Here is a 23,251-nt window from a genome sequence, read left to right as displayed (position 1 = left end):
CCAAAGAAACAGTTTTAATTTCAATCTTACGAAATAAAAAAAATTCTCACAAAACTCTTCGAAACAAAATACAATCCGATAAAAAGTGATTCAAGTAACCGAAACACGGTTAACCAACCCATCAAACTATCTCTGGAAAAAAAAAAAAAAAAAGGAAAAAAACTCTCTCAAAGAGAAATTTAAATACGCAAATTTAATTCCTTTACGAGTAAATAAACAAACCATCCCTATTTGCATCGCAAACACGAAACGAAACGAAACGAAATAAAACATGCATATTTGAAAACTAGTTTGAAAACTAGACCCAGTTGTCGAACCCGTGCGTCTCAATGGCGATTAAATTCTGAACGAAACCCGCCACTCGAATCAAAACGTTCCCCTCCCCGATCAAAGAGCGGGCATCCCCGCACAAAGGTAACAAGGAAGCCTTCTAAACTCGAGTTGCGTATCACGACTGAAAGGCATGCCGCGGAGGGACACCGATAAAAACTCTTCTCTCTTGGACGCGAACACACTCTCCGAACTGAGATAAGCCGCTTCTAATTAAATGTTGTTACCGTGGAAAAAGAGAGAGAGAGAGATAATGGTTGAGCCTTTCTCCGCCCCTTTCACCCTCTTTTTTCGTCCTTTTCACACGCATTTTCCTCATGGATCAAAGCTAAACCAGCGTCGAACATCATAAACCAACCGAGTTGAAAATCGATGGTGAAAAAGTACTGTGCAGTTATTGCGGGATATTTTCTACTTTTTTTCACGCGTCTTTTTCTTTTCTTCTTTTGAATGAGAATTAAATTTTTGACAAGAATGTGGAGAACAGAGATGATGAAACAGTGATAATCGATGGTTATAATTATCGAACTCGTTAAAATGACGAGTTTCGATCGCGATTTTAATCAAACCGTTAATAAACTTATCGTTTAGAGAATATCATGTTGCATATAAAATAATACGATATTGATAATTAGAAATACGTATACGTATTTAATTGTTTTTTTTTTAAATTAATTCGAATTTCTATCTATAGAGACTACGATTTGAGATATTATTTAATTATAAATCGTTAATAATTGTAACAAGATATTTCACACAGAGAATTTCAATATAGATATCGGTTCGTCTATAATAATTTTTCGACGGACACAGTCTTAATTCTTCGATATTTTTCTCGTCATCTCGTTGGAACGCAGTTGGAACTCGTTATTTCACCGTGAACATCGCTATGCAAACTTTGTTTCTGCATAGAAGATCCTATTTTAGAACAGCAACTCGAAAAGCCAGTTTTAGACGGAAGCCTTGCAGTCAAATTGCTCGTTTCTAGTGGCTTCTTGTCGAGCCACGTGCCAACTGTTCACACGGTACTGACTTTCGTTCATTCTCTCAGCATCATGGCTTCCTCAATTTCATCTAAAGCGTGGAAACAAACTAGAAACAGAGATTGTTTCGCGTGTTTTCAAAGCGAAAAATATCAAGAATGTCCAATAAATTGCAGATTTTTATCACAAAATTCCTTACACACAATGAAACATTTTAATTATATTATCATAATACCTTTTCAAAGATTAATCATTCAAATCCTCGCACAGCACAATTCAATAACCCAATTAATCTTCCTCCTCCAGCTCAACCACCTAAACACGTAACAACAACATCTCAAAAATTCAATCAACCCAGATTCTCACGTGTACAATCCACCCGTGAATCATCATTATCCATCGTAATTTAATTTCCCAAAAATTCTCAAATCAACCCTCGCATCTATCCAACCGATTGAACACATCTCACCAATCTCTTGAACGATTCATCCAGAGAATCGAACTTCCATCTTCATCCCCCGACCTCTTGTCATTCACACCTAACCCGAACGAGAAATTCATGCACCCTCAGGACCCGTTCGCAACCCGATCTAATGAAATTCCGAGGCAGGGTCCATTTGCTTAATTGCTATTAATAACGGAACACCTTTCTCCGGTCAACGAAGCGCGAACGACCGGATAATCCGCGCATGCCGTTCCAAGTTTCGTCAGCTTGGAAAACCACTACCACTACCACCACGGCCATCCTTTACTACGTTTGCATTACCGCGTGTAATTTCGGTTTATGAAACGACCGCATCCCTTCGACCACTTCATTATCCCATCACGTTATATCGAGCTACTTAATAGCGAGAGTTTGTCGACGAGATTACAACGAAACGATCCTTCGGCCAGGCCTTAATCGAGAAACTTTCCATTGAGAGGAGGGGAGGCAAGGGAAGGTGGATGGACGTCCAGTTGGACCATCTTTCCTCCATATCGGTTTCGAATCCAATCTTCGGGTCTACGGTTCTTCTTTTGTCCCCCGCGAGAAGAAGGGACGTGCCATCACCATCCTCTCTGCCTCCCTTTGTTCTTGGACGATCAATTTAAATACAAGTCGGGGAACTCGATTATAGAGGGATGCTCGAGTACCGAGATTCGGTCGTGGGATCGTGTGTTCCAGCAGGTAGATAGGGGGGAGGTGGAAGTTCTCTCGAGGTGTATAGTTCGGGAGAAATGATGTGTGAGAGGGTGTGAAATTGGTTTTGGTGAGGTTCATTGTATAGTGCAGCGTGTGTTAATTGTTTCGATTCTGTTATTTTGCTTCTTTTGACGAAACTTTACCAATTTGTGGCAATCTCGCTTGAAAATATTCCATTCGATTTCTCTCATCGAAGAAATCTTCAAGATGTAAGAGGGATGAAAATGAGAATTAAAAAAATTGTAATTCAGTGATGTAATCGTGCGTGGAAGTCCTCTTGAGGTTTATAATTCGGAGGAAATGACGTGTGAGATGTGTCAGGGATGTTAAATTGATTCTCTGATAATCTGAGAATTATCGAACGTTCATTGTCTTGTTTTAATCCTTTGGAATTTTCATATAATTTTTAATATCATCCAATAATTAAATATTTATTTTATCTTCAAGATCAAAAGGATAAAAATTTCTTACAATTAATCAGAAGAATTAAAATCTTTACAAATTCTAATTTCTCAATTAATCAAATTTTACTTTTTTTCTCTGCGTGTAATAAATTTATTTACAACAAAACAAGTCTAAAATCAAGAACTCGAGGTTCTAAGAGAAAATGAAATTCTTCTTAAAGCTGGTATCAATTTATATCACGATTAATCGATCATCTCGTTATCACGTATTGAAGTAACGAAATTAGTCGATTAAAGTAGGATAGGTTGTCGATATCTCAGATTATTAATTTGATTTAAGAGTTAACGCGGGCCACGCGTTATTCGTTACGCAATACAGTTACAGGGGAACAATGCGATTTCTTTCGTTAAAAAATTCCATGCAGCTCGGCTGACTGTTCAATTAATTCTGGTACTCGGTGCCGTTCCACGTTTTTCGATATGCAAAAAGGAAATAACTGGACCGTATTTTATTTCACCGATCCCGGTTACCAATTTGTTTCTCTCGCTCCGTATCGGTCAAAATGAATTAAATCGGAACGAAATCCACGATCGGTGGTACATTTTCATTTGGACGGTGTAAGGGCAAAAAAAAAAAAAAAAAAAAAAAAAAGAAAAAAGAAAAAAAATTAGCGAACAGAAGATTTGCGTTAAAGAATTTCCATGTTAGTCGGGATTACAAACGAGATTATCGTATTTTTCAAATAATTCTCGTCACGATGCGCTTCTGTTTTTATTTGAATCTTCATTTCGCTCGATAATCCCTTCGCTTCTTTTATTTTTCTGCAACTTGTTCGATATTTACACGCGTACGAAACCGAATGTGTAACAATTCTTTTTTTTTTTTTTTTTCAAAAGATCCGACGAAACACGATTCATTGTTTCGATCAATTTGTTCGCAACAATTTATAATATTTCGATGTATCTTTTGTTACAGTTTAGAAACTGTAGTTTTTTTATCGTGAAAGCATATTCATTATATTGTTTGCAGTTTAAATAAATATCATTACAATGCTGTTACGTATTTCCAATTGTTGCTTGATTCGATACAATAGAGAGGAGTGAATTTATTTGATAAATTCCCCTTAACAAAATGAAAATTTTAATCGCTGCTGAATGTGTTATAATTTATAAATTATCCTTGATTGTCTAAAATTATGGTAAACGTTAATTTATTACTATTGCCTCATTAATTTACCTCAATGATAAGAGTTAAATTTTTATTTTTCAAATAATCTCACTATGATCCAGAAATATTATACGAGGATAATTTAAAGTAATTTCTTTTAAAGCATGAATATTTTATACATTTAGTGTCGAAAATAAATTCTTGATAATTCTTTATTAATTAAAATTAATAAAAAAGAATTAATGAAACTAAATAATTTTTTAAAAATATTTTAAAGAGATTATATATTCAATATTCTTCGATATTGCTCTCTTATCGGAACAAAATTAAAAACTACCCCCTAAGAAAATAAAATAAAACGAACGAATATCGAAAAAGTTTAAACAGACAACGGCAAACACGGAGAGTGAAACGAGCAATATTCAATAAACTTTGTAAAGTTGATCTCGCGTGCCAGCATGGAGCCGAATTTCCAATCACGTCTCGAGTTCAATTTTGAATTTCAACCTTCTCGCGTTTCTTCGATCTCGAATTTTCATCCCTCTTCTCCTCTTTTCCTCTCTTTATACGTGTATACATATATATTCCAAACTTCGTACAATACACGCTCGGTCCATTTTCATGTGCCCCATCCAGGATCAAAACTAACAATCGTCAAAGTGTGTAAGAGGGTTGGAAACTTGCACGAGGGGTGGAATCTTCCCAACTTGGCTTGGTTCGCGTCAAGTAGCTACATACGAAAATTTCGTAAGCCCTCACGAGGCCTTCTCTCTCTCTCTCTCTCTCTCTCTCTCTCTCTCTCTCTCTCTCTCTCTCTCTCTCTCGTTTTTCACCCTTACCCGGCCAATTCGATATCGAAATTTGATCAAATCCTCCCTCCTCCTCACCCTCTTCCCCTATTCGATCACCCTCTGTTTCCTCGAACCCTCTCAGATCGAATTCTTCCAGCTCGAGTGACATGTCGCCGAGTTTACTCGGCTCCAACCCCCGCTGAGACTCGCGTATACAGGGTGGCGAGTAAGTAACGAACTACGATCGGCTATGGTAACGCGTTTTGGATGTTTGAAGTGCGTGGACGAAGATAATAGCTACCTCCTGATAGAACTGGAGGGAAAAGGAATTTTGGAACGTGTATGTATAAGCGTGTATGCATCAGGGAATAAAGGAAGAGGAGGAGAAGGAGGTGGCGGATCCATTGAATAGCCCCTTGGGTGGTTGTGCCAACAAACCCTAACTAACGTAAATAAGATGTCCTAGAAGGGTGGCTGTCGCTCTCCTTCCTTGTATTCCATTTTATTATATTCTTGTCATGTTTCTGTGTTATAATATTTCTTGATTCTTTTTGGATTTCTTTTCTCGTATTCTTTCCTTTTTATTTCTTCATTATTTTTGTTACGTTACACTCTCTTAATGTATCTATTCTTCCTGTTTCAACTTTCTTTTGTTTCATTTTGTTTGTGCTTATATTTTTATACCAGTTTCCAATCTTATATCCCTATTTGGTCCATTTTTGCCTTTTCCTCCTTCCTTTGTTCCATTGTTCTTACTTACTTGTTTTTCTGTTGCATCACTTCTTAATCTTTTTTTTCTTTTTTGTCAAGTTCTTAACTTCTGTGTTCCAGCTTTCATGTTACAAGTTTCCATCTTATTTGTTCTCGTATCTCTATTCGTCTTTCTGATTTATATCCTATATCTACTCTCGTCACACATCTTCTTGATTTACTTTTACCTTTTCTCCATTTCTGATCTCTGATTATATTCCTGATCCCTGTTCCATTTTAGTGTATTCCAGCTATGTTTCTCCGTATATATACTCCTTGATTCGGTTTCCTTTTCTTGTCTTGTCCTTTTCCTTTCCCTGCTTTTTCCGTCTTTTCATTCATTCCTTGTTTTTATCTCCCTCCGTCCCTTTATTTCCTCTTGATGCATCTATCTTCTCCCGTTCCATTTTCCTTGGCCTCCAATCTTTCTCCATCCCACCTTACTCGTCCTTGTATTTCCTCTTCACTTCCTGACCCCTTTATCCATCTCCGTCGCATCCTCTCTCGATCCATTTTTCCATCCCTTCGATTCTGATCCCTGACTGATTCTCAGACCCGTTTTCTTGCCCTCGAGGGCGAGGCTGATGAAGCCTCGGGCCAATTACCGGATTTCTTCGCGAAAATCTCCGAGGAAAACGGACGGGGCGGGGTGGAGGGTGGAGGATGGTTCGCTGAAAACGATGAATTCGCGAGTTTCGGGGGTTGGATAAAGGCGCCACCCCATTTTAAGTACACAGAAGGGAGGCGAGAGGGTGGTTGTTCGGGATGAATCGACCGGACGAATTTGTAGAACGATTATAGGATCCACACGAGTGGATCCTCGGCCATTTTTCGTGGACCGATTCCCGGTCGAATGAGTTTCGTATAACATAATAATGATCGAGGGCGAAGCGATGAGTGGGCGTTTTTTCGCGCTGCCTTCCGTTATGACGTAATAGGCGATATGTTTCGCAGCGTAATAAATTATAGCGCGGTTTTTGGGGTCGACGACGTCCATTGTGCCGGACGAAATATTGCTTTTACGGTGAGATATTAATGGTATATGTGATACATCGACAGAAAACAAAGTGGTGGAATTAAAAGAGGATGACGAAAGAGATAACGCTTTTTTTTTATTTGTTTGTTTATTCGTCGACCTGGATGTTTAAAGAGGCTTCCTTGAGAGATTGATATTGTAAGGAAAATTTAATTCGCGTTTAAATATTAAATTAATGAACTGGTGGTGCTTCGATTTTAAATTGTATCATTCGAGTATCGTAAGCCAGACTCTTTGATGATCATAATTAACGTTATCGAAGATTATCAAGCTTGTATAATTGACGTTCATTAACGGCATTCATAAATTATGCATTACTTTATTACATCTACGTTTATTATCTATTTACGGCCAATCGAATCGAGATCGATTCCTCCTGTTTGAATAATAATAATAAAATTATGGATGATAATGAAACATCTAAGGTAGTTTATCTCATAGCCCATCCGTTCATACCCGAATTACGAAATTTCAAAATAGCTGCGGGTCAACAACAATGAGCCCCCCTGCCTCTTATGCCTCGTGCAAACAATTAAGATTTAACGATAATTGATAGCGTTTAAAGCGCGAGGGCTATCAAGGCGGGGCGCAGTTCCAACCGGAAATTTCGTTAAATCACGAGATAATGGAGCAACGGTAATGGCTATTCGCGAGAAACCGGCCGATCATTACCACGAGCATCTCATTTGTGTAATCGAACGTCTGCTTCTCCCGATATCTTATTAGTCCCGAACAAACGAACTGGGGACAGTGAATCTTTCGTTTTCCACCCTCGTGTCACGCGTATTTCCTCCCCTTTCCCGGCTTTAAACGATCCGGAAATGATGAATTCGCGAGCCTTATCGCGACCTCGTGGCGTTGTTCTCCCCCGGACAGCTTTCCAACAAATAAGCTGTCCCGATCCAGGGACGTTCCTCTCTCCGGTTGGGGTTGGTGTAATCCTTGTTGCGATGGCCAAACCTTTCCCTCTTGCTCGATTGCTGAACTTCTTATCGCGAAACGAGGAGACCATAAGACCGAAAATTGGACTTTCCGTTTGAATCATCTTGTGCTAAGCTTGGGGACGTTCCTCGAATTATGTACCGTCTGGTGGTTCACTCGTTAACTACGTAAGTTACCTCCCTGCCCCGGTTCTACCTCCTTGCTTCAGTATCATATTTTTTAATCTGATATGGAGAGTTACGTAATGGAGAGAATACGGAAGGATCTTCCATACAACGTTAGTGGAATAGTTTTCTTTTTCTTTTTTAATGTTAAGTTAGATGGTTTGTTTTCGTTTCATTTTATTTCATTTCAAAATAACAAAAAGATAGAATTTTTTAAATTGTATGCAGAATGGAATAACTGGACCATCGTTATTTTTTTACTTTACTTACAATGATACAATTTTTTTCAGAATTTTTCTTTGGAATTTTTCTTTAATTGGTGACGTGTTTTGTATTTTGTATCCTCTTTAAATTTCCTTGGAATGAATAATATTATAGTTTTCTTTTAAATTTGATGGTAATTATTTTAATCACTTTATACAAAGATAGTAGTAATGTATTTTTTAATTTGTACGATAGTGTAATATCTGATAATATTGTAGTAATTGATGGAATTGTTGTACGTGAAATTATTTTCTATTTATATTTCGTATTTGTTATTAACTTTCTTTTATTCCGCAATAAAAGTTTACGACTTAAGTGTACGTGACGTTTGTGTACATAAATTAACGAAGAAATCTCAATAAATGAAGATATTCCGTACGTTATTGATTTTTTTTTTTCATTTTATGACGAAAGCTTATGAATAAGGTAGATGTATGATATTTGAGAGATATGTTAATGACGAAATCTGAATAGATCAGAGAGTTATGAATCTTGCAAAGCATAACGATTCCTTTTGCTCGGTTGAAATGAAATGAAGTAATGGACAAAGTAATAGATGATGAGATTGTTACGTGAAGTTATTACATTCTTTGGTATTTTGTTGATTTTCTTTTATTCTATTCGACGAGAGCTTATGAGTTGGAACACACCATGTTTGAATACATGTGTTAACAAATGAAAGAAATTAAAAATTCTGTGAAACATGATGATTTCTCATACATGTACATATATTATAAAAATTTTAATAACTATTTTATCCATAGAAATATTAATACTTATCACGATTCTTTTCCTATTAATGACCAAACTTTGACACACAGTTTAACGATATCTTGTTTGTATCAGTTTGCATACATATAACAGGAAACGAAATATTCCGCAATTTTACATAAAAAGTCAAAAAGCATTAATATTTAAAATATCAAAAATATTAATCCAACTCGAAGCCTTAATATTTTACATTCCTCATATATGTATAGAAAAATGAATTTCTGCTAAATTTTAACGAAATTCAAAACCCTCTAAATATTTAATAAAACCTCCTCATACCAATCTTTCACGCTACAAACAAGCCATAGAAAATCAACCTGCCAAAGAAAGTATCTCGCCCATCCGTCACGTAATCATCCCTTATTTCTTCTCCTTAATCCACCCTCCGACATTTTGCGAAACGCGTCCTCTTAAAAAGTTCGATATCTCGGTAACGAGAGCCTCGCCCCATCTTCCACCTCAATTAAATAAGTTTCGTCTCAGACGCCTTTCCTTGCCCTGACCGGAAATTATATATGCAACCCGGCTTTCTTCCCTTTAATTTCGTTCCACGGGCGCTACGTGTGTCTCGTTCGTCCACGATGGACGATGTGTTTGCCCCTCTTTCGTTAGATTAATTGCCACACACTGCAATTTTCAACAGGCGAACATCCAACCGCGCAATGCATGTCCCACGAGCAAACGATGCTGTAAAACGAGAACGCCACTTTTTCTCTGTCCCTCTCTCTCTCTCGTTTTTTTCCAGACTCGTTCCATTTGACACAATTTCAATTTTCGTGCAACATGTGCACAGGTTACGTCACTCGCGAATTCGCGTCACACGAGGTAGAATTGCCGGATGAACAGATGTTCCTAGTTTTTTCGCCGAATTGCTGTTTTGCTGATGCTGATTATTATGAGAATCAATTGGTTGAAATGGCGCGTTTGTCGTTTAGCAACGTTTAATGACGATTGTGTATCAGTTTCTTTATTTTTTTTAAATAAATGTATATTCTTAGCTTGAGCTGTTATGTTATTTGGTCGTCGATGATTTGGAACAGTTTTTGGTTAAATTCAAGAAGGAAAGACTCGAGGTAGAAAATATGGGATAGAAACTAGAATGAATTACTCGCGATGCCTTCGAAATCAAATTTGAATATTCGTCCGCAAATGGTACATTTCTAGCGAAAATTTCATTACAAGATTTCACGGTGAATTATTCGCGATATCTTGAAAAAGATATCCTGTCGGAAATTGTTCGACGAACGCGTTGGCGAAATCAAATTTCGAGACTCTTCCACAATTTCTAACTACAAGATCAAATTACTCGTAAATTATTCGTAATATGTTCGAGAGCAGTGAATCCCAACGCGAATTGCATTCGAGATTACATTCCCTTTGAAAATTCTTCCCCAATCACGGATCCCAAACTAATAATATACACTCGTGTGAAATTGTTCTCGATCGAAATCAACTCTCGTTCGCAATTTCTAATCGGAATTACAAGATTTAATTCGTCGCGATTCATCTCTGAAAGTAAATCAAGAATCCTCCTCCGCCGAATGAAGAATTTCCACGAATTTCCATCAGCTTCGTCGCGAGTTGATGCAAAATTAATAAACGATGGAAAATTATTCGCAATACTCAGCGATTCCACGGGATTCGGGTGCAGGAGGCGCGCAGAACCGTTTCCTAGTTAGTCCAATTCCGTACTTTCGCTCGTCACGATTAATTAGCTTAATTCTGACTTCCTGTTGTTGCGCGGGGCACCCGTTGCGTGTCACGCTGGCATAACCAGCCGCATTCCAGCGTCATAGTTGACGCACGTGCGTCGTCGTAAAAGCACCCGTGGCATCCCGCCGCGAGAATGAGCGGCGTCGAGACGTCGATCTGCATTTCCGTGTTGTGCGTATACATCCTTAAAGCCACATCACCGATACGCATTGTTAACCGTTTGGGTAAGAGAAATTGGGTAAGATTGAATTGGACGTTCGTTGTGCGTTCGTCGAGGCCTGCCTCGTGCATTAATGACACTCGTGATATTGTTACATATTGTTACGAGACAGTTCCAGTTCGATACAGGAGTTTTCAATATTTTTATTTATACCCGACGATACAAATGTTTGAAATTACGCTCAAACTGCAAGAAATGGCTTGCCATTTCGTTGAAATTTTTAATTATGAATATAATTATGAATAATTCTTCCTTAGAAATTATTAAAAAGTTAAAAATTATTGTGCCATATATTATTACAGAGAAACAATTTAAAGGCCTACATTTTTAAAGGTTACATTTAAATATGCGATTATCATCATTCATCAGAGCAGTCGAGACGGCTGCAAGCTCAAATGACGTCGAACAGTTCGATTTCTTTTTTAAATTCCTAGAAGCTAGGTAAAATATTCACTCGAGTAACTTTGTCGTCGTGTCACGAATACCTCGAAACGTTGTGATTAGGGGTTTGCAAGTTGAAAGCACTTGTGACTCGCGATAATACCGTATGACAGAGGTGTATGATCTCGTGGAAGCAAGTTATATGAGTCAGACAATTTTCTCCAACCCCTTTAGTACACGTAATTCTTTTTCCCCTCTTTCGTGCCGTTTCTCTTCCCAATCGTTTGAAGTTGTTTTCACACAAAGTGATAAATTTCATTGAAAAATAATTTGAGAAAGGAAGCGAATTATTATCTCGTTCGTTTGAAAAAGTAGTTGCAAAAATTTATCACGTGCATTTAATAATCCATTTGTCTCGACAAGATATCGCATTTATTATCTACATCCTTTTTTCAATTTATGAACGAATAAATGTTCTTTGAATAAGTTTTATTACTATAGACTGCTTCTTATTAAAATAAAAAATTGAAGATTATTAAAAAATTTGAGCGTGGAGCATATCTCCACACATTTGCATCCCGAAATCGAAAAATTGAACGATAATAATCACAATGAAAATTTTTTCTGTAAAAAAATGCAATCACCTGCAATTAAAATGATTGGAAAATTAAAAATTATCGTATTTCTTCACGTATATTATTTTACTTTATAAACGTAACTTTCTCATTTCGTAGATGAAAATAATTTCTCAAAAAAAAAATGAGAAAAGCTCGTGTCGCGACACATCACAGAGGTCAGAGCTGACTGACGACATTTTTCCAGGTATACCATCACGTGTTACGGTGTTCTGAAAAAGAGTCGTAAACCACAGACAATTTTTTTCAACCCCCGTGACTGCTCTTTGTTCACGTACCCGTTATTCTCTCTGTTTGCGCACATTTTTCTGTGTCAATTTGCACCACTTTTTACCCGTCCTCACCCTCTGTTGCGCTACCCCTGCGTTTGCTTCAAGATACGGTAGAAGTTGTCGCAATATGTTTCCGCAAACGGTTTTGTATTCGTAAAGAGAATGTAGACACGTCGTATGATCATACATTTTAAAACGCGGTATATATATTCCGCTTCAAAATGGGTAAATGACGTTTTAAAAATCTTTTTCTTTGTTACTTTCATATTGTTACTTTCCACGCTCAAATGTGCAATTTATCCTTGTTTTTTGGCTTTCTTTCTCGAATAAAACTGCGAATAAAACTGGCGCTAAAAATTATTTTGTCCAATTTTGTACGTTGTCCATTGTCCCTGAAATTAAAGAAATGTCAAGAAAAGTGATTATAAATTTCCAAATATCCAAAGAATCTTAATTTTTAATTAAAATTTTAATTGATAATTATTCCAATAAATTTTATATAGCTATTATTATTTATCATAATTTTATTATAAGAATCATCAATTTATAATTCATCTAATTGTGAATCATTCACAATTATTGTTATTATTAAAATCTTTTTATTGAATATCAATCAAATAAAATCATATTTGATTAAGAATAACTTTCCTCGCTTCAACTTCCATTTAAATTCCAAGCTTATTCTTTAAAATGAAAATATTTTTACATTTAATTTTACACGCTTAGATCTCGTTATCCCATCAAAATTATTCTATTAAAATGCGACATGGCATTGGAAACACGCAAGAGCATGCAATTAGTTGCGAAAAACGTATATAATTGTGAATATGTTGGATATGCGCATTCGTATATTTTTCACACTCGTTTAAAAATGTGTAGAAAAAAATCGGTGTCGATTTCCATATAATCGCATCGTTGTTGCAAAATTACTCCGTCCGTCAAGGCTTAAACCAACATTTTCAGGTCGTGATCGAGAAATTCCATGCGTTTTTCCTTACGTTAGATAACCAAAAAAGGCTTATTCCTTTTTCTGGCGAAAGAAAAAGATGCAAGAAATATACGAAAGAAAATTTTATTCCTTGGAACAGCTATATTTATTCTGTTTACAATAAGAAGAAATGATAACTCGTATAATTATTCGATAGAAGAATATCAGAAAAATTGATAAAGAAATTTTTCCCGTGACAAATTCTTTGAAAGTACTTTTTTTGCCGTTCTAGATTCACAAGAAATGTTTGGAATATTTATCAAGATCTCTTTCTTATTATTATTCAGTTATTCATTTAGTCAGATTAAAAATAAAAATTCTTCCTCCAAAGAAATTTAAGATATAAATAATTCAGATTATTTGCAGCTTAATATTATTCCTTCTTTTTTCCTTTCCTTCTCTAAACAAAATGTACATTTCGATATAATAATAAACATATCATACCTTAATTTTGTATGCAGTTTACGCGGCCGAGCCTTCCTTGGAGATTCTTCCGAGCGGAGAGACGCAGACGAAGGCAATCGGGTCTAGCATCATCTTGACATGCAATCCAAAGGTCGAAGACACAAAATTGATCTCTGATGTGCAATGGATCGATCCACAAGATCGTGTGATCGAGCCTTTGAAGTGAGTACCATTGATGAAATATATATTTAGATCCTACGATTTTTAGTAATAATTCTTTGTAACTTTTTGAAATATCTTGGCTCCTTGCTATTATAAATATATTTATCTATATAGTATATTCTCGTCTGAGGAAGATTTATGAGGAAAAATGTAATTGAGTTATTACAGAGGAAGAATTGGAATTTTTAGCGATTCGTTAATGGTTACTTTAATGGTTATTTTAAAATATGCGATCTATTTTACAGTGTATTTTCTGTTTTTAATCGATTATTAACGAGTTCATCTATTTTTGGAAAATTCTTCAGGGAATTGTATCAGAAAGGAACTTAAACTGACAAAAGATATATATGTGTTATTATCTAAAGTAAAAAATATAATTGGAAATGAGAGATTAATTCCACCACATATTTAAACAAAGTTTTGGCCTGTGTATAAAGAATAATACGATTACGGTTTTGTGGAGAAATTTCGAATTTTAAATTACATTTTAAATATGATGAAAAACGTTGAAATTCATACATTGATTTAACTTATTTAAATTTAGATGAACAAAAAAAAAAGAGAGAAAAGAAAATGTGTATAAATTCATATTAAATTTTTATTCAATTAAAAAAAGAAGATTAAAGCAATATTTATTCGATTAATTAAAAGAATCTAATCTAATTTCTCATATGTAGAACGTATTAAAATCTTCTGCGAATTTCAATAAATATAAAAATGATATTCGAATATTCTTTTTAATAAGATTATTAAATTTCGTGGATTCGCGAAAATATGATGCACAGATTTAACGTCATAATTCAAGCAAGTTCTCCCGCTGGGCGAGAGAAATGCAAAAGAAAAAAAAATGTCACGACGATGCAAATAAACGTTTTTCAAGTCAGACGAGGATATACGAGCAAGGAAATTCACGCTTTTGAGCTTTTTTGACAATAACAAAGCCACCTTTAGCAATATTGAAAGAAAGAGTATAATGGGTATGGTGTAATTCACGGAGAATAAAATGATTCTTTTCTTAAAATCACAATCGAATAAACCAAACTTTATTGCATCATATTTTGTATAAAAATCTAAAAATCAATTGCATTTATAATTCATGTCTGTTTTGTCCATTAATTTTTATAACTTTATCACTTTTTTTGATAAAATTAAAATATTTCTTAAGTATCTTCAATAACATTTGTCATTTATTATAAAAAATATAAGATAATAATTTAATAAAATAATCTTTCCATGAAATTTATTTCCATACAAAAGTAAAATAAATCAATATATATTGATTTATAATTGCAAGAAAAGAAGCTACAGAAGAAATTTTTAATAAAAATTGATTCTTAATTCTCAATTATCTGTTTCTCCGTTAAAAACGTTATACCAATACCCGTTATACATGACTAATTAACGTAATATAATTTTTTTTTTTACAATTTTTTTCTCTCTCTCTGAAATAACACACGAATAGTAAACACGACAAACACTTAGCACTAATTATAACAAATTTCTGTCACTTGTTTTGCACACAGACTCGTCGTTTTGCCGATCGAAAGGCGAGTATACAAAACTCAATTCAAGACTTTTACACGCAACCCCAGTAGTGTCGTTGCCAGCCTCCTTCTGTTTTGCGATGATTGTTCCCTAAACATATATACATATCTATAGATTTTGTTCGAATAAAAATTTAATGGATAATTTTAAAATCTAAAATAAATACAAAAGTTGATATGTAAGAATATTTGTTGAAACTTACCCTTGAAGTTGGTAAGAAATTTAATTTTGCACTAGATAAAGCAAAATGATAAAATATTCGTGACAATAAATAATATTTTTAATACGAAATTTTCTCTTTTCACAATGGAATATAAAATAGACTGTGAAAAAATTAATAAATTTACGAAAAATTTAAATATACAAATACTTACGCGATGTGCAATAAGACGTAAAAATATCCAAAGCAAAATACATGTTATGATATCAAAAAAAAAAAAAAAATGATGATATAAAAGATCTTTATTTTCGATTTCATTTATGCAAATGTGCTCGTAAAAAATTTTTCATACTAAGATATCGGCTTGAGAAATATCTTCGTACGAAAAATATGAAAAATACAGAGAAAAATATTTTTTATAACAACCCACATCACATCAATTTCGTATTGAATCGCATATGATTTGAGAGATAAGCTTCGTTTTCGCAACTTCGTTTTATCAACTTCTGTATTTGTTTCATTCTCTAGAATCACTCTTTAAATTTCCCATCCACTTCATCCGAGAAATTCTGTACATCTTTACGTATATACGTAGAGTTACTTTAGAATTCACCCTCGTTTACGAAAACTTAGAAGACGCTGTCCTTCTTCGCTATGCCCGCACATATATATATATATACTTTCGTAATACATACACACATACACGCACAAACAGATACCACCACGCACCGTGCACACCCCCTGCAAACCATCAACCACCCCTACTCTTTCACTCTCGTGGCTGATTTACGTCTACTACAGCCCCTGTACGGAGCACTTAATTGCTGCAGGTCCGCCCAATTGTTCCGCGAGCTAAGCGTTGCTCATTAAGCTGTTCGAGAAAGTTTTCCGCCTTCCGTGGCCAAACTGGCTTCGCGTTGTATTTGAACGGCTAAACCGAGCCAAACTAACAACCCAAAAGCCGCATGTAACGCGGCCCGATGCAAGAAAATTCACGAGCAAAGTAGAGAGGTTAAACGATGCTTGGCTTGCGTTATAGTGTGTTATTCTTATGACATATAATCGTGGCTACCTGAGCAATTAATACTTGGACTGTGTAATCCCTGTGTGCCCCCTATTGACGACGGATCGATTGTTACCCTGACTTTGAAAGGGAATCTCATGATGTATTTATGAACTTGTATTTTTAAATTTTTCTTTTTTTTTTCCTTTTTTTTTTTGAGAAATTAATTAATGGCGAAGGATATATATTTTTAACGATTGCTATATATTTTTAATTTTTTAAAAAATAGTTTATTTTCCATTAAATTTAAATAAGTAATAAAAAAGGTAATGCAGTTTTTTAATCCCTCGTATTTTTTCTTTCTGAAACAATAAAGCAGTATCGATTATGAAATAAAATTGGAATAAAACTGAATTCGAGTACATTTTCCGTCGAGTCGAAACTATAAAATCAGACAAAACTGCTCGTGATCGCGATACGATAAAGTTTACAGTGTAAACACGTGGCTCTGGTTTGAATTCATAACAATCCCAAGATATGAATTGCTATCGACCTGGTGTCTGTTATGAATAAATGTTGTCAAATATTTTCGTTTTCCACGATATTCAAAATAGATTTACAAGCTTAAAAAGAGCTTACTTCGCGATTGGAATTTTTTTTTTTTATTTCTTTTCTCGTAACAAATTTTTACGAGTTATATATTTCACGTGTAACAAGAGTATAACCCTTTCCAAACTAATACACGTGCAAAACACTAATACAGCATCGCATCCACCGTTAAAAGAAAAATCACTCTCGAAAGAGTTGATCGCTTAAGAGAAACTGAAACGAAAGCGGCCACTTGCGAGAAAGACAATGGAAGGAGACATCTAGCGACGATAAATTGAAGTATCCTCGAACACCTCGAATTCCTACATATCAAAAAAAAAAAAAAAAAGAGAGAAAATATCGCCTCGTTCAACTCTGTTACACCAATCACACCGTGGAAATATACATCAACTACTTTTTCTTTTTTTTTTTTTTTTCCCTCCACTACACCCACGCAAAGGCAAAGTGGCCTCGAGCGCATCCAATTGATTCCAAGCATGTGATAGCAGCCATTTGATCGCACGTATACGCCAACAATTAATCAAAACGCATACAGAACGTTCAACCCAAGTACCCTTTCGTGCTCGACCAGGCCTCGATCAACAGAGAAACGATCGTATCCATTATCCCATCCTACATCCGCTCGCGTGTCTTCTCTCTTCCGATATCGAGGATCGAACCTCGGTGGCTAAATAATGTATCGCGGCGCGCGTCTTGCAAATATTGAACACCCCTCCCTCCCCTCCTTCCCACCCGTGATCAAACAATCCAACGAGCATTAACCTCGGTAACTGATTCGTCGGATCGCGTGTTTGCACGATTACGCGGAGCCCGGCCGATTTGCATAATTATGTCCGCTCGTCGCGGCGAATAACGGCCGATAAATTCGCCGGGGGACGCGTGTACCGAGGCCGGGAACCGTTTCATTAATCGTACTTAAGGCTCGTGTTCCTCGATTAGGCAAGAAGAAAGGGGTATTATTGCATAATCGTCGGCCTAACGCTCCTCCTGTGTACCCTCTTCATCGTCGTCGTAATACCTACGTAAATTTGACAGAGTTGCGCACCACTGTGACCGAGATGGACGTAATTTTCGTGGCTGCATATATCCGCTTGGTAATTTTTGAATTCGTAGTCGCATCGTGCTCCGCGATTTAGAGTGGAGTCGAATTCATCTAATTTTCTTCGCTATCTCTAACAGCCAGCGAGCCATTCTTTATAGGAAGGATATATGAAGCTAATGTGAAATCTTTACCCAAGGAATCAAGAATCGATTTAGGAACTTTGTTTGATTTCGTATTCTTCTAGAAGATGATCATGTTAAACTTAGAAGCGAAATGAAATATATATTTATGAATCATTCCTGATTACTTTAAGTATTATGTTAAACGTAAATATGTATCATACACTTGCAAATTAAAATTAAAACAAACAGGATCGTATATATTAATTTCTGGCCCATCTAACCTGTCTAAAATAATCCGCCGATCTTAAGAAGATATCGGTATCGAGTTTCCAATCTGACAATTAGTAACCCAACTCTAATTATTTTTTCCCCCCCGATCGATCGATCGATCTTGGATCCTCCTTCCCCGAGCGCGTTTCCCAATTCGAAAGGGTTCATTAAAGCGTATCTCTGCAAACCTAGCCGTTTCCAATTGGTATCGAAGCTATTCATTACGGCGCGATTCAGCATCTCTATGCACCAAAACCTTATCTTCGATCCAGTATCCTGTCATGCGGTGTGTTGTTAAATTGTGTGTGAATCCATGTGAATGCGTCTCGTTTGTACCCCAGTTTCCCGGTTCACGATGAAGCAGAAACGACGAAATTGCCGGTTGTGTCCATTGCCATCTTGGATAAAGCCCTTCTTCTTCACCCTCTTTAACACCTCTCTCGATCCTACCCCTCCCCCCCCTCCCTCGATCTCGTTTCTTTCTTTTGAACGAGTCAAGTTAAAAAGATCTCGATCGAGATGAGGCAACTCGGGATGAACTCCCTCCCCTCTCCCCCTGGTCATCGATCCGAATTCGACGCCGCGTCGTGTTCACAGCGTGTACAAACCCCAACCTCGTAACGATATTTCACCGATATCGGCTCGGTGTTTCGCGTTAGAATACGGATTAGATGTTTTGCCAACGATTTATGCGCCCCGAATATTTGGAACGTTCGGATATTCCGGGGGAATAAAGTGTTTCGTTTGGTTCATATAATCGATTTTTATTTTACGCTTAATGCTCGGGTTATATATGGTTGAAAATTCGCGCGAATTTGTGTATATGATGTAAAAATATTGTATGGTTAATAATATATTGGCAATAGTTGAAAAGTTCTATTCGGTATTCTTCTTTTTATTTTTATTTTCGAAATTCTTTGGTTTCCTTCTAAGGAAATTAGAAAATTCTGTGGCATTTTCACACCTCGATATGAACATGATAATTACGCTAATATTTTGAAAATATCGATAATTAACGAATAATCGATCGATTAGATTGATTTTAATTAAAAGTGAAACACCGAGCAAATTTTTATTCATTGTGCAACCCGAACATCTCTCACTCATCGTCATCACCATCACATCGTTATAGTATGTTATCATCGTTGGAATGGTTTTGTGATAACACGTGAAAAATATCGATGTTCTAACAGTGATTTTTTAATTATCCCCGTGTAGCAACATACCAGGCCATTCAAAGCCGCCGATGTACACCGAATTGCACCAGGATAACAGCTTGTCTTTGTTCTTCAACTCGCTGCAAGAGCAGCAAGCTGGGAAATACACGTGCAAAGCCACTTACGCGAATTCGATTCAATTGCAGAAGTCTGTGACGATCGATACCATAGGTGAGCGAAATAAAATTGAATTTTCACCTATTCGAGATATAATATTTTTCGTTTATCGCTCTTATAACGTATATCCATATATATTCTATATATTTTAAATTGTTGAGAGAAAGTTTGAAATAAGTTTTCAACGATACTCTAAAAATCTGTGTAAAGATGAATATTGATATTTCTGTATAAGATAACATTATAAATTTTACCAATTTTAAATATTATCATGTGCATGTGCGTGACACAATTATTAAAATTTAATCAACTTATGAAAAACTTATGAATATTTAAATCCATTTCGAATAATTTTCCGAAGGAATCAATTATACGTGCAATATTACAAATTTCCATCTATATTTCACTAAATTTTCTTTGCCCGCAAGATGATCTCGTTTCACTTTTTCAATACAAGACAAACGAAAAATCGTGTCAAACGTTCTCGTTCGTTAAATAAAGGACCCGATGAATTGAAATCGTCTCGGTATGAAAGAAGCGCGAGACAGAATTATTGGAGAGTAATTACTGTTTCGCAGTTGCGATCACTTGGGACAATGCACCGCTCAATCAATACCCCATTCTGGGCGAGGACTTCGCTATTCAGTGCAAAGTGCGGGCAAGGCCTTCGCCTTCGGTCGACTGGCTGTACAACGGGGAATTAATTAAGACGAACGACCACTACATTATAGACACGTATGCCCTGAAGATAAAGAACGTTCAAGAGTCGGACGATGGCGTTTACACTTGTCGCGCTTCCGTATTTTCCACCGGTGAGCTCAAGGAACGACCTATCCGCGTCGAGGTGAGTTTAAGCATCTTTGTATCTTTCTTCTTCTTCTTCTTCTTCAAAAATTAAATCCAGATTTTATTATCTCCGAATTAAATTCATCTCATAATAGAGAATTATGAAATAATATCAACAAATTGTAATATTCAAAATATAGATTTACACGCGTGTAAATGTTACAATTTTACCTTTCTGGAAAAATTGATCGAAGCGAACACCCGTCGTTCAATAAAAATCGAGAAGAGAAAATTCTATCTCGAGAGAAGGAGTCAAGCGCAAAGGAGGGAGGGACTGCAGGAAAAAAAGTGACGAAAGAAAGTTCAGAAAAGAACCCAACCTGTTTTCTCACAACATTCACGTATAGAGGGTCAATGCATTCTCAAAGAAGCTCATTTATTAATTTCATATTCATGAGCGCGGGGGAACAAGCGCGGAATGAAAACAGCGCGAAAAAACAAAGCAAGCATTTTTCGAAAAAAAAAAAAGAGAGAGAGAGAAGCAAGAGAGGTAACATCCAATTATAATAAGCAAACAACACGGTAAATAAAACGGGTGCACATTCAACGTAAAATCAAATATCTGACTGAATTTCGTACATACCCATTTCCTCCCTCCGGTTTGTATACACCGCGCAACCGGAGCGAAACAAGCTCCATCATTCCCTTCACAAAGCTTTGCCCGGGAGTGTGTACGCGCGGGCGCCAATTATTCCCAATCCGAGGCATAATGCCGCCGCAGCTATGATGGAACAGGTTTGCGTTTCATTTAACAGGTGCACATACGGCCCACGGTGAGCGAGATGCCCAACCCCATAAACATGATCGAAGGAAAGGACGCGAGTATAAAGTGCGAAGCCCGCGGCAAACCGCCCCCCAAGTTCACCTGGGTGAGATCGTTGACGCACCAGAATCTGTCGAGCGTGGATCGTTTCTCGGTCGACCCGGACACGGGTGTACTCACCATCACGAACGTGAACAGGGACGACGCGGGCGAGTACCAGTGCACGGCTACGAATCTAGCCGGGACGGCTAACACGAACATCATGGTGAACGTGATCGTGAAGCCGAAGATCATCGAGTTCTTGAACAGCACCGTGGTCGAGGACAAGGAGGCCACGTTGGTGTGCAAGGCGTTCGGCAGACCGCCGCCCCAAGTCACTTTCAGGAAGCTGACCGCCGAGAAGGCGTACGTCAGAGGCCCCCAATTGGACAACGACAGGATCATCGTTGATAACAGTGGGGATGACAGCGAGACGATCGGTATGCTGACGATCACCCAGTCCCTAAGGTCGAACGACGGATTGTACGAGTGTATCGCGCAGAACGCCGGCGGTGACGCGCGTAGAATCGGCCATCTCACCGTCGAGTTTCCACCATCGTTCGCCTCCATGTCGAACACAAGCGTCTGGTCGTGGGATCAGAAGCCCGTGAACATCAGCTGCATAGCCGAGAGCATACCGAACGCCACCATACGTTGGACCATCTACGGCGACCAGAAGATCGACAATGACAAGATGATCACGCAAATCGGTAACGGGCCACGATCTATACTCACCATCGTCCCCCTGGACAAGCGGTATTACACCACATACAAGTGCATTGCGTCGAACGCGCACGGGACGCGGGAGCGCAACATTGAACTGAGAGAGGCCACGAAGCCGGGAGAGGTGTTGCAGGCGAAGATGGCGGAGATCACCGCGACCACGATTAGATTCGATCTTGTGCCACCGAGTACGCATCCCGAGCAGCCTCTCAGAACGATTACCGTGCAGTATAAGGAGGACGGGCAGACTTGGATGGAGGCTAGAAACAAGACGTGGTCTGTCGGTGAGTGAAGGGGAAAAATTTCGACTAAAACGTCCTTCGATTAATAATTAATAATTCCTATATTATTACCCTTTGCACTCGAGAGGAGGCTCTCAGTCGTTTCGACTCTTTTTATTCGTATAAATCTCTAATTAATAAGAGCGAAATATTGATTTGCGAATAGATTCCTTTACCTCTTTGTCTCTTTATTATATAAGAATATTAGAAAACAATATCACTTTATCTTGGATCGAGCGCAAAGGGTCGACTACTACGTAAATTTTCGCACTTCTTTTCGAATATCTTCAATCAATCGAATATACAATGTTACCGTATTATTCCATCTCCTCGATCTTAAATTCACGGGCCCTTTCATCGTTTCCAGATTCGTACTACGTACTCGAAGGTCTGAAACCGCAGACCATGTACGAGTTCCGGTTCGCAGCTAGAAACGATGTCGGTCTTGGTAATTGGGGGGCGTTCCATCGCGAGATGACGCCCGGAAGGACGGTCCCTAACGAGCCAAAGATACTAATAACGGCGGAGTCCAAGTACAGCAATCAATACGAGTTGAACTGGCTGGCGCCGGCTGATAACGGCGAGCCGATCGATATGTACCAGATCAAATATTGCCAAATAAGAAAAGTTTCCGGCGAGTGGGAGACGTTGGAGGATACCTGCCGGACGGAGGACATTAGGACGCAGGGGAGAGTGAGGCATTGGTTGAGAAATCTCTACTCGGACACGTTCTACAAGGTCGAGTTGAAGGCGCACAACGCGATAGGTTTCAGTAAGCCTGGATCAGCGAAGTTTAAGACGGCCAGGGGTGAGTTTCCATATTTTTGATCTCTTTTCTTCCTTTTTTTTTCCTCGATCTTGTTTTTTTTTTCTTCTCTCTCTTTACACACAC

General features: G+C 37.3%; 1 protein-coding gene across 6 annotated transcripts in view; it reads left to right on the top strand.

The window, feature by feature from the left end:
• The first annotated feature begins 10,565 nt into the window (after positions 1 to 10,565).
• The window catches only part of Fas2 (neural cell adhesion molecule fasciclin 2), a 34,000-nt gene continuing 21,314 nt past the window's right edge, over positions 10,566 to 23,251 (top strand). For 3 of the 6 annotated variants that reach the window (XM_012483533.3, XM_012483530.3, XM_012483535.3), the window contains exons 1-7: positions 10,566 to 10,723; positions 13,457 to 13,622; positions 15,146 to 15,169; positions 19,592 to 19,761; positions 20,286 to 20,551; positions 21,309 to 22,362; positions 22,727 to 23,167. In XM_012483533.3, the coding sequence (XP_012338987.1) occupies positions 10,633 to 10,723; positions 13,457 to 13,622; positions 15,146 to 15,169; positions 19,592 to 19,761; positions 20,286 to 20,551; positions 21,309 to 22,362; positions 22,727 to 23,167 (2,212 nt within the window). In that variant the 5' untranslated portion in view covers positions 10,566 to 10,632. Of the gene's footprint in view, positions 10,738 to 13,456; positions 13,623 to 15,145; positions 15,170 to 19,591; positions 19,762 to 20,285; positions 20,552 to 21,308; positions 22,363 to 22,726; positions 23,168 to 23,251 lie in introns of all 6 variants that reach the window. The other 3 variants (XM_086907919.1, XM_012483534.3, XM_012483532.3) reach the window with 3 other exon arrangements.

This window comes from Apis florea, unplaced genomic scaffold, assembly GCF_048593485.1.
Source record: "Apis florea isolate Af1SG1 unplaced genomic scaffold, ASM4859348v1 contig_2_pilon, whole genome shotgun sequence".
NCBI lineage: Eukaryota > Metazoa > Arthropoda > Insecta > Hymenoptera > Apidae > Apis > Apis florea.
Note: the sequence above shows the minus strand (reverse complement) of the source record. Positions and strands in the feature narration are given on the sequence as shown.